At 34.5% G+C, this 19,222-nt stretch overlaps 1 protein-coding gene across 3 annotated transcripts in view; it reads left to right on the forward strand.

The window, feature by feature from the left end:
* DPYD (dihydropyrimidine dehydrogenase) overlaps positions 1-19,222 on the forward strand; it is an 811,527-nt gene that overhangs the window by 587,473 nt on the left and 204,832 nt on the right. For all 3 annotated transcript variants that reach the window (XM_081225179.1, XM_081225181.1, XM_081225180.1), the window contains 2 exons: positions 5,922-6,042; positions 6,858-6,977. In XM_081225179.1, the coding sequence (XP_081081305.1) occupies positions 5,922-6,042; positions 6,858-6,977 (241 nt within the window). The remainder of the gene's footprint in view (positions 1-5,921; positions 6,043-6,857; positions 6,978-19,222) is intronic.

Below are 19,222 nucleotides of genomic sequence, written 5' to 3' on the forward strand. Positions count from 1 at the left end.
AAAAGAGTAGGATATATCCCCTAAAAGACTAATAGTCTGGTAGAGATGGCGAAAAAAAAAAAAAACATGATTATAAAACACTGTGATAAATGAGTAATAAAGAAACATTATGAGAGTATTTAAAAGGGAGTCATTATTTATTAATCCATCCTGTGTTGAGGTAGGATGGAAGTGATGTTATCCAAGGGACAAGAGATGAAGGACATTCTGGGCAGAGAGAGAGAAAGAAAAGCCTGAAGCAAGAATCAGAATGGAGAAGGCTACGGGTGCCTGGGGAGGAGAGAACACACAAGCAGTTTAGTTCTGTGTCATCTTCAACTTAAGGCACAAGGGAAGTGGAGAAAAAAAAAAAAAAATATATATATATATATATAATATTTTATATGCATATACAGATACATTGCTATAGACTTATAGCATTTTATATTCATATTATATGTTTGTTATATGCATTTCCCCCCTGGATTATGAAGTGTTTTATTTTGTTTTGTTTTTAAGAATAGAGATAGTGTATTATATATCTTTAACACCATTGTCTAACATAATACATAGTGCCTGAAACAGTTGTCTATTAGGTTATCTTGGAACCAGTAATTTTATACTCCCAGCTTTCTTCTGAGTGAATAGAAATAAGAAAGCCAATGTTAATTTATGCAATGTGAGCTCTATCGAGTCGACGGTATTTGTTGACTGCCTACTATGTGCTGAACTCTGTGCTACATGCTCTGAAATACTCTGAAATAAGAGAGCATATCAGGATCTCCTTTTTTATACTTAACCTCCAACATACATGTTATTTATGTGCCTGGGTTGTACTTCCTAGTAGACTCTGCCTTCCTTGTCCCACTCATCTTGGTCTCCAGCATAGGCTAGTTGCAGTGCCTTGTCGTCAGTAAATAAATTTGTTAAAAGGATAGAACCCACATTGCCTAGAATGCCACTGTCTTTAATTTTTCTATTTATATTTGAACACCCTTGGAATTATTTTAAAATTTTAAATGAAATTTGTCGTGGTATAATTTACTTATAACAGAAAAAAATATATTTAAGTATAGAATTTGATATGTGTTGACAAATGTCTACTCTCATGTAAATACCATCACAATCAAGATACAGAACATTTCCATTACCCTAAAAAATTTCCTTATGCCCTTTCCCACTTAGTTTCTTTCCCATCCCCAAACCTCAGTGACAGCAACCAATGCTCTGCTTTCTGTCAGCGTAGCTTTTCCTTTGTGGAATTTCATATAAATGTGATCATGCAGCATGTACCATTTTGTGGACTTCTTTAACTGAGAATAATGTTTCCTTGATTAAGTCCAAATTGTTGCATGATTCAGTAGTTTAGTTTTTTTTTTAATTGATGAATAGTATTCTGTTGTGTAGACATGCCACTTCATTCACATACTAATGGATATTTGAGTTGTTTCCAATTTGGAGCTATTTTGAAAAAGTTGCTATGAACTTTTGTGTGCAAGTCTTTGTGTGGATATATATTTTCATGTCTCTTGGATATATAACTCAGAGTAGAATTGCTGCATGGATTAGTAAGTGCACATTTACCTTTAGAGGAAACTGCCAAACGGTTTTCCAAGGTGATTGTGCCATCGTTAGAATTCTTAAATCAGGAAAACTGGTGCAAGAAGGACACATGCTAAAATGTAAGTTAATTTAAAACATCCCCATTCTGATGCCTAGTCTTTTCATTTACTAATAATTCTACCTGGAGTAGTTAACTCTTTCTGTCTTACTTTACTGACATAGAAGGATAAATATATCACTTTTGCCTATTACTCTGAAGCTACAGCTAGTCTTACAGGTATAAATGAAGTAGAAGCCTTTTATAGTTCTAGTTTACAATTGATGGCTGCATTTTACTTTAAGGAGCAATTTTGCTAAAGAAGATGATGATTTAGGACATGATAATGGGAAAGAAAATTAAGAAGGTGAAATAGGTACTCAGATTGATCTTCTGGACCCTAGTTCTGTCTATCAGAAAAGTGGACATAAAAATGCTAGCTACCTCCCAGCATGCCATGTGAATTAAGACTTAAGAGTTCCTTAGTAGAAAACATTTTATAACTGGTAAAATTTTTCAGTGAGTTCATTGAAATGCCACCTTCTAAGAAAACCATTTTGAAAAGAATTGTGCAGAGTGGAAATTACCAGGGAAATTGGAGAAAATGTTTCTTAAAGTCAAAAATTTCACTAGTAATTTAACTTATCAAGAAATTCTCACAATCTCATTCTCTAGTGCTTATTCCTGTGTACAGGGCGTGAAATCAGTGAGATTTGATGCCCTAGGTAATTGGTGAAAATACCTGTCCTACAATGGAGAGGTCATCTAAGGGTCCTCAAAAGCAGCAGGGTGCATCATATATAGAACCCCCCTTAATGTGTAACTAGAGACATGCTAGTTACCAGAATTAAAAATTATTATCTTGTGGCCCAGATAGAAAATTAAGCTTTTAAAAGAAGCCAGTTTTGGACAATGGAAATTTCTGCAACAAACAATGTGCTCAGAACTACATTTTCTGCTTTTTGCTGTTGTCACTGTCATTTGGTTTTCATAGGAATCTATTCCAGAGTGTATTAATTGCAGACAGACACAGGGTTGCTCCTCATTAAAATTGTCAGAGGCCACATTTATCTCTAGTTTGCTTTTATCCTCTTCTTAGCACCTCACAAGCTTGATCTGTTACCTTCACGTCATGTAGTAACCCCAAGACCACCACGTGCTCCCCAGACCTGTCACTCATTCCTTTAAGGGCTTCACTGCTTTCTTGCTAGTAATATCACACACCTCCATCACAGGAAAACCCATCCTGCTCCCTCACAGCTTTCTTTGGTGATCATATAAATAACAAAAGGGTTAACAGGTATTAAAGTAGTATACACACACACACACAAGCAGTTGCTATGGAAGAGATTACAAATCATGATCAGGAATGGGCATTATGAATATCTGCAGGAAGAGCCAGTAAAAAATTGGTGATACAGGGGGGCTTTTTGTGGACTAGACACTTTAAAAGACTTGTTAAGCTGTTCTTTTATCCATGATTATCTACCATTTTTCTTCAGAATTTTTCCTGCTTTGTAAAGAAGTCTTAGTGAATTTCATTCTTTTAGACAGTATCTATCATAACATATATTTGTGTTTTTCTTAAACCCAAACATAATCTATAAATTGATGGATACATAAGGAAATAAATTGAAAATCTGCCAAGTTATCATTTAGTCTTCTTTCATTGACACAACAAACTTTTTTGAGTGCCTACAATGTTATATGCCTAGAAGTAGAAAAGCAATCCAGAATTGTCTTCTTTTATTTAATTTTTGTTGGTGTGGATAATGTTAAAGTCTCAGTCTCTCTGAGAGGTTGTAGTAACTTTGTGTATTTCCTATCCTGAAGACTTTTTGGAGGGGAGAATTAGAAATTGTCTAAAATTTATTCATTTCAATAAGATTCTAAAAATTGGCTTGTTAGGAAGGGCCATGCCACCTGATGCTATCACTAGCAAATGAGAAGGTCAAGATGCAGAAGCACTATTAATTGTTTGTAGATCTCGATCATTCATATCAAAAATGTGAGGAAATTAGGAATGTGTGAATAGTTTCTCCAAAGTATACAGATTCATTTTTTCATGTTATTAGCCTCATCACATTTCTAGTTGTATTAGAATATTCCCTATTATGCCTGTCAAACAGAACTTTGCAATTTATGGGACAGTCAATAATTTTTATAATAATGTTGGCTATAAGTTGTCTTTAAAATTCTCAGGTAATCAAATTGTGTTTCAGCTGGGTATGAGGATTAGTAAACAGCTGGCTTAACTGAGTAGGAAGACAGGTAAAATATATCTGAACACCATAAACCTTACTCATAGAACTATCGGAGGATTAAACTATGGTATCTCAAAATAGCAGCAGATGATTCAAGTAAATAAGGGTAACCAATGGACCATATTTTTTAACAAAAACTGAAAAACTCTGAACAAATTTCAAATCGTTAAACAATGTTTGAGGCATCCATTTAAAGTATTCAGCTAGTGAGAATCAACAGAAAAAAGTGTGACAGTTGTTCAAAGTAAATATAAAGACACGGTGGTCAATAGTATTGAAAGCCACTTAGAAACCTATATCAGATTATTAGTCTTTACTCTATTGGAACCAGATAATATTTTAAATTTGTTTTACTAATTCTTATCAGGCTACCCTCCATGTATTATGCAATTCAAGTGATCTTTAAATTATTGGCAAATTCTACCTTAAAGAGAGCTTTCACAAAGGACATGCAATTGATGTCATCTAGAGTTACTGTCATTTCTAGGCTAAGTCCCATGGAAATTCATAACTTAAAAATGAAAGTCACAAAGATGCAACTGTCTTCATAGTGCCAATGCAGTGGTTATAAATATTTCATGAGCATTGCATGGGCAGGGGCAGGTCTCCATTTTCATGAGTTAGAATTTGTACAGCTAAGTCTCCAGATTTTACTATTCATAATACACAATATGCCCTGTAGAGCATTCCATATAGTGCTTTTTTAATATTTATGTTTAATGAAGAAATTACTGTTCTGAAAAGAGAACAAGCCAAGTCAAAGATTTCTTGTTGAAATGATTAGTTTTGCTGAATAGCGACAATAACAATCAACAGAAATTACCTCATCACAGTGTCTTAGCACACAAACACGTAACTTGTAGAGTAATACAAGATGACTGATCAAGATACATTAACCCTAAGTGAAAAGGTTCTTTCTAAAGGTTATAACATTAGAAATCTCATCTTAAAAGAATTCGAAAGGTTAAAATGCAAAGAGCAACTTTCTTACATATAAAAATATTAATTACAAATGAAATACCTACTGTTTCATAGTTTAAATATATGTCTGCATTTTTCTGGGTGGATCTTTTATTTTTTTAAAAAAGCATTTTAACTTCCTAAGATAATATTACCAAGTTCAATAATGAATTGCTATTGCATATTTTAATGTAATTCATCAAAGCACATTATCAGTACCTGTCAGAATAAATTTTGCACTAAAAGTAATGAAAAAAAGGACTATTGTATGTGTTGAAATCAAAGAACATTACTACTGCTGAGTTATTTTCAATGGAAAGGATAGGTGATTGCCCTCTAAATGATACTTGTCCCATGAGAAAATAGAAGCCTGAAAAATCACAAGAAGCAGGCGCAGGAAAACATCTATTCCTTGCTTTTAAAAATGAGCATTTGATATTTTGTTTCATTCTTGTCATTTTAATCAATTCTTTCAAGTTGACCAATGTTGAAAAGTGCTACACAGCTCTTGGCAACATTTGCAAAAGTAAGCTAAAGTTACTGATCAGCTCGTGTGTAACCTAAGGCTGAATTACCCCATATTAGCATATATTATATACCATAATTAGATTGATTAGGAAGTCACATATTTTCTTTTGAATACAATTCAACAAGACTAAGTCTTCTAATAATGAAAACAATAGGCTTCAGATTTCATACCATTCACCTGGGAGTCAGCTATTCAAATATTTTTATTAGGCTTAAACCAATGAGGTCGTTAGAAATTCTGTAATGGTTCCCGAACTTGTCACCAGAAGTTTACGTTTTATTTCTGACATTATTGAACTGGAAGTGGGAAACACTTTCTTCCATTTGGTTCTTTGTAATTTTATTTTCCAAAGGCTCCCTTGAGGAATTTAACCTTTATGTGATGAATTTGCAGTTCACTTGAAGTGTGTTAACCTTAGTTCCCTAATGAGTCTAGATGTAATACTGAGGAGGAATTTGAGAAATATATCATGTTGCTCATTGTCAAGTTGGATTTGTCTTGCACATCTCCAGCTTTGCTGTTGTTCCAGCACACATTTTGATCACAATTCTTTAATTATGTTCTATATTTAACTGACCTATTTGAACAGGATCCAGAGCTGGTGCGAAACATCTGTCGCTGGGTTAGGCAAGCTGTTCAGATTCCTTTTTTTGCCAAGTTGACCCCAAATGTCACTGATATCGTAAGCATTGCCAGAGCTGCAAAGGAAGGTAAGAACCTGACTTACATCAATTGCCTCGTTATGTAAGTATGGGCCTAAATTTCATAGCCATACTAAAGTATATCTTTATCCACAAATATGTGTGCATACCTCTCTTTAAACTTTAAGAAAAGTATTAAATTGAGCCCTTGACCTCACAAATGTAACAGATCCATACCTATAATCAAGCTAGTAAGTGGCCCGGGAATACAAGAATATCTATCATTTTTCCTAATAAACACCTGGTTTACACACAAACAGTTGTGAAACGAAGCCACAGTCACAACAAACCACTCCAAAATGAATGACTTCACAATATAACAGTCCAGCAATAGCACCTGAACCTTTAATGAAACTTTTTAAAAAGATAGCTGCTTCCACAGGTGAAATTTCTTATGAGTTCCCTTTATATTTGATGGGATCTAGTACACTGCCTTAAACACATGCTCAATAAATATCTTAAATACATAAATCATACAGTCAATGCATGATTTTACAAATCATATATGCTTGTGTGCTATCCAATGGAAATTGCATCCTGATTTGTAAAGATATTGTAAATTACCTGGAAAATAACACTGAATAAAAAACATTTGGCATCCACAAATCTGTATAATAATTGGAAAAATAAAGTGGTGTTAATTAAAAATTTTTATGTCTAGCATTTTAAGTATAATTATAGGAATGAAATTAGTGAATATATTTGAGGGGAGGAAATGTTCTCAAGAGAAAGTAGAGTGTGCATTTTTCTGGGTTGTGTGGGTTTGAATGGGTTGTAGCAATCGTCCCTTTAAGAACTGCAGAAAAATGTTGTGTTTTTCATAGGTGGCGCAGACGGTGTTACAGCCACCAACACCGTCTCAGGTCTCATGGGATTAAAAGCCGATGGCACACCCTGGCCAGCAGTGGGCACTGGGAAACGGACTACGTACGGAGGAGTGTCCGGTAGGTGTTACCCTCTCCTTGCATTTTTGCTTCCTTGGAGGTTGGTGAAAAATCAAGAGATCATGTTACAAGCAAGAATATTGTGCCTTTTATGATTCCAAATTCTTATAACTCACTGCTGGTCAAAACTCCTAATAGGTATGACAGATGGAACAGATTGATCAAGTGACTGATAGCACAAGAGGAGAGTATACCAAGATAGGGTTTCATACAAATTCTATTCTCTTGCAGTCTGTACATTACTCAGAATTTCTCATTGTCACAATTGTCTCATCATTAATTAGTAAAGGCTAATAACAAGGCCTTCTAAAAGAAGAATATAAGCACCCTGATTTTAATATCTTTTTTCATAGTCTGGGTTAGTTTCCAGTCTTCCTAGAAGTTTGAAATCTACCTTCTTCAAAAATCTTACCTTCACAACTGTGAAATAAATAATTAAAACATTACATTTATAGCTTCAGCTGACAAGATATTTGCAGACCTCATACCTTTGCACACTTTCTCTCATCATAAAACACTTGCATTTGAACCAGAAAGAGAAGTTTTAATCCCAAAGTCCTGTTCAGTATCTTTTGCCCTGTGCACTCTGTTGCTGTGACAACATGAACTTGGTCTTGTAAAGACAATGCTGTGAGGTTCTTGACTGTACTGGTATGGGGATTAGTCTCCTTGGTGATAGAGACAGTGGTAAATATACATAACATAGCAGTGTCCCACTGTTCAAGAAAAGCATTGCTGAATCAGACCAAAATGTGCCTTTGGAAGAGGCTGCATAGACACAAATAAAGCTCTCTCCATGCTGAGGTATTACGTTTTGAGAGCGTGAAGTGTGCCTATAAGCCATGATTTAAAAAAAAAAAAAAAAAAGTATATTCTGCTTTTAATTGAATGCCATTCCCACAGTGTCAGAAAGAGGAAGGCTGACGAGGAGCACCTGCTCAGGGTCCAGACAGAACTCCCTTTTATCAGGAGCTATCAAACAGGGCCTTAAATATTATTGTAATGCAGAATAACATGGAGCAAGTTAGCATGTGTCTCAGAAAGAGAGTCGAGAGATTCCAGAGTTGGGCTGTAACGTGCACTATGTTTTCTGTCAGCCCATTTCAATTTTTCCAGCCTGCCATGTTGACAGCAAGAGAATAAAGGAGGTCACAGAGGGTGCTGAACATTAAAAATTAATAAAAGAACTATTGCAGTAGTATTTTATATAAGTAACACCGTTCGCGTTTTCTCATTTAAGCTGCAGTTTCTGAATATTCTCCCATACTATAACTCAGACTAATAAACTGACGGAATTACAGCATTAGAAAAAGTCTTTTGTGTTGCAGTCTTTTAAGTATACACACACTGGAAATTATAGCAGCATCTGCAAACAAGTTTAGCTGTACCTCAGGGCCCGTTAACATTTCCATAAAACTCTATTTCTAAGATTTATAAATTCATCTATAAATATTCACTTGGGTTATAAACTCAACCAAGCCTGGGTAGAACTTTCATTTTAAACAACAAAATGTCCCTAACATTTTTAAGGGTTTGTACCTCATTTCTAATAGGTTCTATAATAAGTCCCTTCACATTATAAACAATTTGTTTTGAAAATAGACTCTCTCTATATTGACAAAATTAATAGTTTTTTTCCTTTAAAGCAATGTTTGCTTTAATTTAAAGGTAATATAATCTGAAAAGCAGTTTAAACAGGCAATGATAATATATTTTAGGACAGAAGTAAGTTCTATAACAAAGTACCTTCAGAATGAGTTATAACAAAACCTAGCCTAACAAAAATGTGTTAAATAATAATGGCTTCAAATTTTAGGAGTGATGAAAATATCAAAATGGCTAAATACCATTCCTAGTTTTATGAATTATGCTGCTTCAATATAGAAAACTACACAAAATATGCCAGGTATTTTTACAAAATTAAAAAAAAAAAATTCCCACAGCACAGTGCTAATACTTACCCAAGTGTCCTCTCAGAACACTGGAATATCTACTTTTAGAAGAGCTGCTTGAATCATAGATTTTTTTTTAAGTGAAAGCTAAAAAGAGTTCAATTTTGGATAGCCACCTGAAATACAGTACGTACTTTTCATTACCAGGGAAGGCTATTTTTCTCTTTCAATACTTTCTAGCTCTCTATCAGTCTTTTTTTTTTTTTTCTCAGAATAAGATCCCTGCTATTTGAAATGAATATTTTGTTTTGTTTCAATGGGGAAATGGTGAGGAACTAGAGTAGGGCACGTGCTATAGAACAATGGTCACATTTCAATAATGTCCTTCTTTTAAAACATATTAGCTAGTAAGGTGCAGTGACTAGCTTCAAAAACAGAACCTCAGCTAAGGAATGTCAGTTTAATTATTTCAAATATGATCAGTCTGGATTCTAGAATATTCTAAAGCAATGTTTCTCAAACTTTGGTTCCCAACTCATGAGTGTATTATGGAATCAAGCTTAATGAACTCTGAACAAAAATTTTTTTTTAATGAAATAGAACAGAAAAAACTGTCAGAATGCTTTGCACACAGTTGGGATAAACACTGGTCAAACATCTTTTTTTAGTTATACATGTAATGTGCACATATATATATTTCTGTGTTAGGTCATGATGTAAAATGAATTTTTTATTGTGGTTAACTTCAAAAATGTCAGAAAGCTGCTGTTTTAGAGGGAGGTCTCTTTGTTAAATAAAAGATGTCATTATGCCTGTAGAAGTCATTAAGTGAAGTAACTTCTACTTGTTGAAGTTTAAAATTTATATCAAGAGGGAGAGTTAGGACTTCATTCCAAGGTCTCATCCTCAGCTTTGTTATTTTAGAAACTGCATTTTCCAACTCATCTGTAGGTGATTGGAGTGGGGAAGGTGGTCAAACACAAGAATCAAATTCATAGTAAAATGACTTCTAAACCTAAATTTTAATTGTAGGAGAAATACCTGGCAAGATTTGTGATAACAGTAGGAGTCTATTAAAGGTGATTTCATAGTGAGAACAGTATCAAAAGAAAGCTTGTTCAGTATTCATAAGGAATATTTTCATGAAACTAGGATGACTAAGTAAGCTCTCCACCATACAAGTACTTCTGTCTAAATCATTGCCTCTAAAGAATCAACGTTCTCTACCTTTCTTTGAACAGTAGAAGCATAATACTGTAAGTTGTTACCACCTAACTTTCTTTTTTTCTAGAATCCATGCAGAACACTTTTTAACATCAAATAGCAATTAGTTCATGTATCACTACACAGTTGAATAAATTATTGTTGGTTTTTTTTGAGGGGGAGGGGAGAAAATTCCTTGGCTTTATTTATTTGGTTAGAAGGAACACTAATCTCATCAGGAACATTATTTATAAACTCTGTCCTCAAGTGAATTACTCATTATTTTACCTAGTTTTAGTTTGGTTATTTTTTTCTTGATTTAGCTTCAAATTTTGACCCTTTTCTTGACCTTGTCCCCCAAAATAATGGTATCTTAAACTTGCCCCTAACTCAGTGATTACTGTCACCTGTATAAATGGTGTTATCCAGCTGTGGTGGGACATTTTCTCATGAAGTCCTCCCTGTAGATAAGGTTCTTTTAGAGATGGTTAAAAATGAGTCCTGCATGGCATAACTAAAGATATGTCTTTCTTGCAACTGACTTCACAAGGATAACTTTTATTCATTTATAGCTGCATCGGGAGGAATAGTAATCAAGCAATGGGGTAAACTCATTTGAAGGAGTTTTTGTTATTGTTCCTTATTATGTTTTAAAAGGTTCTTTTTATTAATGGGGGATGGGCATATTCCTTAGGTTTGTTGTTATTCCGTTGTCCCGCACATATTTCATTTGTTTTACATGAAAACACATACACACACACACACATATAGGGCAAAGTTCTGAAATTTCTCTGCAGAAGGCACTTTGAGATGATGATAGATACTTTAGGCTCAATATAATTTACTTTCTACAAGGTTGAAAAATTAACTCATTTTGAATTATTTGCTAAATTTGTTTTATTTTATCAAAAAAGGGAAATTCTTGCCCTCAATTTCAAATTTTAGATGTTTGAAATTATTGATTCTGTATCAACTTAGTTAAAACAGTAGAACACTATTATTATTCACTACTAATACTTATAAACTTTATACTGATTTCTGAATAATTCATCAAAGACGGCCTTCAAGATTTGATCTCTGTTTCAGGAACCCATATTTTACTAATCACGTGAAGGAGATTACAGAGGTTAAGAAATGATGGTGTATTTCTCAACAAATGATAATGGTATACTCCATAAATGTTCTTACATTCTACAAATAAATGATATATGATTTGATATCCAGCTATGTGGGCTATTGGACAGTGAACACTAACTGAGCTCTTATAGTTACAAGCCTAAAGGTGTTTTCTTTGTAAAATCAATATGGGAATTACCAACAAAAGAAGGTGCAAGTTAGAAATTTGCTAGTAATTTGTAACTCTATGACAATGTAGGGCTAGAAATTAGTACAAAGTGTATAGTTCAGAAAACTTGAGGGAATTGATGTATCAATAATGTATCAATAGTAGCTTAAAAAAGAATCTTAAGCATTGGCTCCACACTGCATATTTTATGTTTGTCTTTAAAATAGTTACTCAAGAGTTGCCGGGACTTAGCAGCATGCACTCAACTACTGGGCACTATATAAACACAAATCCAATGTAACCCACTCTAAGCATAAATTTAAACTTATTTTGTTGTATTTATTAGTGACTATTGTGTAAAATGGAGAAGATGACAAAACATATACTAGATTGGAAACTCAGAAGTTTCAGTTACATTTTGCTTTGAATAACTATTTTCACACATGCAAGCAACTGAAAATTTGGGTAAGATTGCTTGAAGTTCTTATACTATATGTTACAATTATATCATAAAATGCAGTACTGCTATTTTTTATAGGAAGTAGTTTTTAATGGGCTGGATTTTTTTATGTGTCAATCACATGATTACTGATGCATATAATCCTTTCAGAAAGACACACCTACTATCCGTCATAAAATTTCAACTATCTATTGTAACCATCTTTATCAATAAGAGCTTAGATTTTAATACTGAAATATCTAAAATAACCTGATAAAGATAATATTTAAATGAATAAAAAAGCAGTAATAAATCATGCCAAAAAGAATAATTAAAAGGAGAGCCTTCCATTTTATACTCACTTATCTATTTTCTTTTTTTATATGTACCAACATAATGCAAGAAATTCTAGTCTATTATTCACATATGTAAAGACATTCTTAGACTATCACAAGTTTAACTGATCAAATTCTTAAAGAACTTGTTGTATAAATATATGTACTATTATTGCAGAATAGTCAAAAGTAGGCATATCAAATAAAGATGTTGAATTACAATTTTCATTATAAATTATCAGTTTAGTTGAGAGAAGCTCACCATTAGAACTATTCTCATTTAAATCATGCTTATTTGAATATATTCATGTACAGACTGACAAAGAATCCCCTTCTGCATTATATTGCTTTTCCCGAAGCCGGAGTTTCTCACTGTTTGGCCGTCGTTGGTCTATGCAGGAGATCAGAGCCCTAATAATAGATTTTTGACAGTGAGCTCGCCTGCTACCTGCCCTACACAAATCCTCACTGTTCATGTTTGCTTCACGGCAACAAAGCAGACAGAAGGAAAATGCCAAGTGCTGAGTTTGAGGTACAGCCTTGCCTTGGCTTGACATTTCAGCAGAATAGCAGTTTATGAGATGCATAATTTTTCATCTGGGACTCAGCTGCCATATTCATAGACGCTTACAGCTCATCGACAGACTGGAGCAAGGGCAAAGGTTTAAAGCATAGATCAAGGTCTATATTCTTTCCTTAGGTATTTTAAAATAACTGCAGATAAATGATAAAATCGAATGATGTGTAAGAGCCAAAAAATTCTTGGGTATCTGGATAGTATATATGTTTTCTTTGCTCAAAATTAGGAAAATAAATTAATGTCTGTTACCAGCTCCTAAGAAAATATTTGATAGACTTTGTAAACTAAAGGACACTGACAAGCATATTAAGAAAACTTACCTTTGCAGCAATGGTAATGAATTATTAAATTTCTTTCTTGTGTGTGTGTGTGTGTGTGTGTGTTTTCATAAAGAATGATTTCAAGCTTGAAATTAATCAAAAATGTTCTATTATGAAAGTAAAACTAGAGTGTAGTTTGTCACTGTTTGAGCTTGAATTTAAATATTCACAGATTCATGCATATCTACTGTACTAAAAATCAGTGTAGGTACATGTCAGTGACTGTTTAATTTAGAGCTACACATCTCTGTAAGCTTCAGAAACAGTTCACCATGTCACAGTCTCATACAGAACAATGGTACAGTACATTGGATTAATTAAAGAAGCCTTGCAGAGAACTGAGTTCGCAGTATGTCAAGATTTCAGTTTTATGTTAAATATTTTCTAAAGGCCAGACCCTTAAATCTCAGGGGCTGTACCAAGCAGTGAGCTGTGAATTTAACCATAGGCTAACAGCTAATGATAAGGAAAAGAGTCCTAGTTGAGGCAGCTGTAATAGTCATTGGATTAGGCTATCAATCACTCGGCTCCCTAAGGAAAAGGAGAAGAAGACCAAACAGTGAAAAGGGAAATTAGGAAAGGAGGGCATGATTAGAATGAGATTCTTCACCATCTTTATCCATTCATTGGCTTAAATCTGTAAGCATTGGCCCAAACTCTCCAGCAAACTCTGACTAAAAAGCTAACAAATTTATTCCTAACATCTAGAGAACTATCAAAATGTCATTGGTTCTCAGTAGTTAAAGATCTTGAAACCCTCTAGAAGCAAATGCCTGATCACATAATAGAAAATAAATTAACCCTTAATTGTTGGACTTAAGATTTGTATATATGATTCCTTTATGTATCAGGATTCATGTATGTTGATAAAGGAAATATTTCTATTTAACTTCTAAACTGTAGCCAGTTTTTACTTATGTAAGTCCTGTTGGTGAGGTGAGACTCCAGGAGATCAGTGGTTCTCAAACTTTAATGTGTACCAATACCTGGAGGACTTATTAGAATACAGATTGCTGGAGTCTTCCTCTTGAATTTCTGATACATAAGTATGGGAGGGCCTGAAAATATGCATTGAACAGTAGATGAAGTACAGTTAGTGTCACTGAACATTTTGGTTTGAATAACTTACTTCTCAAATAACTTAAAAGGCTTCAATCCAAGGTAAAATTAGAGAAGCATGGTATTCTATAAATAAATGCAGAATCTCTGCCCACAGTTAAGTATCTGAAACAAATTGTAGATAATAAGGTCAGAATTAATTCCTAGAAAAAGTTTGGAGCACAATATTTGATGTTTCAGAATAGAAAGAATATGTCACCCCATTCCAGATTAAATGTTGATTGCAAACCATTGTTTATGTGAAGAGAATCCATTCTGAGTGCCACTAAAGACAATTTTTGGATATTAGTAATTCTTTGAAGGTGTCAGAGGTAGACAAGGGTAAAATTAAGCTCACGACTGTGAAATATTATGTTTTCCTTTTTGACTTTGTGTAGATACTAACATACTGAATAATAACAGTTTTCTCCCAGGACAAGCACTTAAATATCAATGAACCTAAGTTACATTCTCAGACTCTTAAAATATAGAAGACAACAGTATTGGTAGCCTTCTGTTCTCTCTTCACTTACTTCTTTCCTGTCATCCCCATACAATGGTATCCTTTTAGCAGTAAAAGGAAAGAGATAACCAATGTTGCAGAGATAAGCCATTTCAGTGTACAGTATCCCTGCTCTTTGCATGACTACACTATGCACTGAGAGTCTTCCAAAGTCATGTTTATAGCCTGTTTGCCATAACGCTCATCAACCATGGAAGCTGCCTACAGCCTTCTTGGATGGAGGAGTATCCTGGTGTGCAGCCCAGACAATTTTGTATCATGTGAATACCTGATAAGTTCCGAGAGGTCCTTAAGTGTAGGGCATGGTAAACCTTTGAGAGACCCATGCAGTATCTGATGCATTAAAGGTACAGACTGCCAAGATGGTACAGGCGTAATGGTGCAGGAAGAGTTAGGATTGGAATAGAGGAGGCAAAGGAATCTGGTCAGGCCAGCTTAACCTCTTTGCTATGCTCTTGCAAAAAGTCCAGCACTTTGATTCAGTTTGGTGCAGAAAGTATACTAAGGATTCTATACATATTATGTCTGTGGTCTTCAAATTTTTATGCTCACAAATACCCTACACTTTAAAAATTATATACCATGTACCCTTCACTCATTTTAGGTTGACCTTTACAAATTTTGACTATAAGTTTACTTGATAGCAAAAGACAGAATTTCCCGAGTTCTGCAAATATTCATTCTTAAAATGAAATTGCTACATCATTCTTGTAAATAAACCTAATAGAGTCTAAAGAGCAGTGACTTTATACTCATCATCTTATTTAAAAATACATAAACAAGCTCTATATAATAGTTGAAAGTTTTACATAGATTTTTGTTCCCTTGAACTAATATTTTTAATTGAACTTCTCACCAGATTTTATTCTGTTTTCCTATTTTTTAAGCTTGAACTTCTTTTATAAGCCCCTCTATGGAATTTGTCTTTAACAAAATATATGTCTATAACTAGACATTTATATTTTTTAAATTTCTGGGTTAAGACTTTAAATGATACATGTTTTTTCTTTTGTATTGTTAGACTTTAAATTTTATACTTTATCATAATAATATAAATGTATTATAAGTTTTGATTATTTTTCAACATGAAACTAATTTTATTGGAAATGCATTTCTTAATGAGAAAAATATGGCTTTTAAAAAAAAAATCTGATCATGTATCCACTGATGCATGTTATTCCTAAAAATGTCCAGGTTCAGCATCATTTTATCCTGCTTTATTTGTAGATGTGAACATTGAAAGTCCTTGTTCATCTAAATACTTTTAATTTTAGAGTGGAAAGAGTTTTATAATATCATAGTCATTTCACTCAAATCTTTGGACACCTTTCATGTTATAAGCTAAACATTACTTATTGATCTTAACCAAAAATACTTAAACAATTTGATGAGTTTCTCTTTCAGTTTTTTTGAAGAAATAACTTAGAAGTCATCTGACTTGCAAAAATAGTTTTTACTCAATCATAGACCAACGCCAACATTTTGAATTATCATTCCATTTGGTACCCTAGAATCATTACACCACAGGGCAATATACCATTGCAGTATTTGAGATCACTGAGAAATATGCTTTTTTTCTAAGGTGGAAAGGAATGTTGAGACACGGGAGTTGGGAACAGAAGAGCCAACATGATCTCTTGACTGTACTCTTTCTCAGGCAATATAACTTAAGAAATAACACATATGGAAATATGGGATCTAGAAAGTGATTCCCTTAATATTAATTTACCCATGGGATACATACTGCCATATGAAGTACATCACTGAGTATACATACTTTTAGGACAAGAGTGCTAGCTTATTTCATCTAATCTTCACACAACTTTATGACAGCAAAACAGTACTTTGGTTTTATTACTTTTTTCTTTTTTTTTTTTTTTTTTTTTTTGTGCGGTACGCAGGCCTCTCACTGTCGTGGCCTCTCCCATTGCGGAGCACAGGCTCCGGACGTGCAGGCTCAGCAGCCATGGCTCACGGGCCCAGCCGCTCCGCGGCATTTGGGATCTTCCCGGACCGGGGCACGAACCCGTGTCCCCTGCATCGGCAGGCAGACTCTCAACCACTGCACCACCAGGGAAGCCCCTTTTTGATTCTTAATTTTCAGCTGTGTAGAATTCAGAAGGTTTTAGAAATCAGACTTTTAATCTCTGCCATCCACCTCGACTTGCTGGTGAGCTTTTTGTAACTGAGTAAGAAATTCTAATAGACTATAGGCCATCTTACTGTGCACTAGATACAAAGAACTTTTCATGTGTGATGTCATTTAATCATTATAACCTGGTCAGGTGGTCTCAGTTAGTGACCTGTTTTACTGAAAAAGAAACTGAGGCACAGAAAGGTCAAGTAAATTCTGTAATGTCATACAGCTGATATCTAGGTATATTGGGATTCATGCTGTCTGGTTCTTTTTTGGGTTTTTTTTTTTTTTTCGGTACGCGGGCCTCTCACTGTTGTGGCCTCTCCCGTTGCGGAGCACAGGCTCCGGACGAGCAGGCTCGGCATCCATGGCTCACGGGCCCAGGCGCTCCGCGGCATGTGGCATCTTCCCGGACCGGGGCACGAACCCGTGTCCCCTGCATCGGCAGGCGAACTCTCAACCACTGCGCCACCAGGGAAGCCCTGTCTGGCTCTTGATATTATGAGTTTAACCACTATGTTATAGCAACTTTCCTACCCCAGCTCATTCTGTATTAATTTACTCTATTATGCTTTTGTAATGTTCTTAATATACTGTAGGATGAAAATACACAGAGACCCACTTCTGTATTTCTTTAACAACAACAAAAAAAATTAGACCGAAAATAATCTATAAATATGCCACTAAGATTAATCACTGTTTAAAAAACATCAGAGTAATGACAGGTCACAATTATACTGTAAGTGGCCTAGCAAACCTCTCAGTATTCCTGTTAACCTCTGTGCTTCGTGCATTTCTCATATTAATATACTGAGAAATAACACAAAGAAACATATGTACTTTTCAAGGCAGATGCCAAAGGTTTAATGGATCAGATTATTTCTGTGCTGGATTTTTATTCACTACCTCCAAACATTTGGTCTTTTACTTTAGTCCAATGTTAAAATGGAATTATAAATTTCTGTCTGAAATAGTGTAAAATAAAACATAATAGAAAAGAATTGGGCTAACAATAGCAGTTTGAGTAGCAGAAGTATCTTTTTGCCTTGGCCCTTCTAGCTCCCTAAATCCTTGTTTTAATAGCAAGTTTATACTTGATGGGGGTATGGTAACTTTTTGGTAGAAATAATGTGTGTGTGTGTGTATTTGCATGTTTGTTCCTTATCCATTATTCTAAATCATTCCCAAAAGACTTTTCTTTAGTTTCACCATTTTTATATAGGTTTATAATATAGCAGGGATCACCAAAGTGTTTAGTGTGATAGTAGTCACCCAAGGAGCTTGTTAAATATGCCACTTCCTGGGCCGAGAGAGCATCTAATTCAGTAGATCTGAGGTGAGGCCAGGAATACATACTTTTCTCAACAAGAATCTCAGAGTATTCTGACACCTGTGATCTTCAGTCCCCATTTGGCACAGGGTTGGCAGGGGCATTTTAATGTGGGGGAATGTCACCATTACAAGGTATAAAACTTTGCATAAAATTTTGAGATGTTTGTTTTAAGGAGAATGAAGTGAACCAGTATATCGCTGATGGTTCAGTTTAGTCATTGATCTTTCTAATAATAATTTAGATTTTTAAATGAGTAGACCCTCAGAAGGATTCTCCAAAATTCTCACTAACATTTATGAACAAATAAAGAATGACAATATTCAAAGGAACAGCAAAATGTTGACTTAACTCTTAGCCACATGTCACACTTGTCAAGCAATTTTTACTAACTTTCTATTTGGTGAGCTTTACATATAGGTATTAAATTTGGGGTAATGGGATATATCTTTAGAGGCCATTCTTTGCTACTCCTATAGGATTCCTGACCAGGTATTTCTGAGAATGTGCATATGATTGGATGTATCAAAAGAGCTGTTTTTATGAGAATATTTTGGATGATTTTTTTGTTTTTCTGAACCAGGAATAGATAAAAACAGAGCCAAGAAGCACTTTCAGCACTTTTATACCTACTTTAAGGCAAGCAGCATTGCTGTGTTCCAGTGCCCTAAGATAGATTCTAGAATGAATGAAAACTTCATATCTCTCTCTCTGTGAGGGGTGGCCAGGAGTAGCTGGAGGCAATGCCTAATGTTTAAGAGCTCTAATCCTCATAAGCTAAGATCTTCAAGTAGAATTAGAGACTCGAAGACTCCTAGTGTCTGTTCACTGGGAATTATGTAGTTTTACATATATTCCATCTGTAAAGAGTGTCAGAGATCAAGGCAAGGAGAAAAAAATAAAACTTTCCCACTTAAGTCTCACAGACTCCCATGATCTGCTAGATTCTGCCAATTTGTCTTTGAAATGTGAACATCAATGCTGCACATACCTTTAGTCCTGAAGAGGGGATTTGCCTAACCATGCAGACAGAAAAAACAGGGGCAATTCATGCTGGACTGAGATTAGAAGATGCAGAATGGATAGGGAAATAGTTGAGAAAA

The sequence above is a fragment of the Mesoplodon bidens genome, assembly GCF_964165515.1.
Source record: "Mesoplodon bidens genome assembly, chromosome: 2".
Taxonomy (NCBI): Eukaryota; Metazoa; Chordata; class Mammalia; order Artiodactyla; family Ziphiidae; genus Mesoplodon; species Mesoplodon bidens.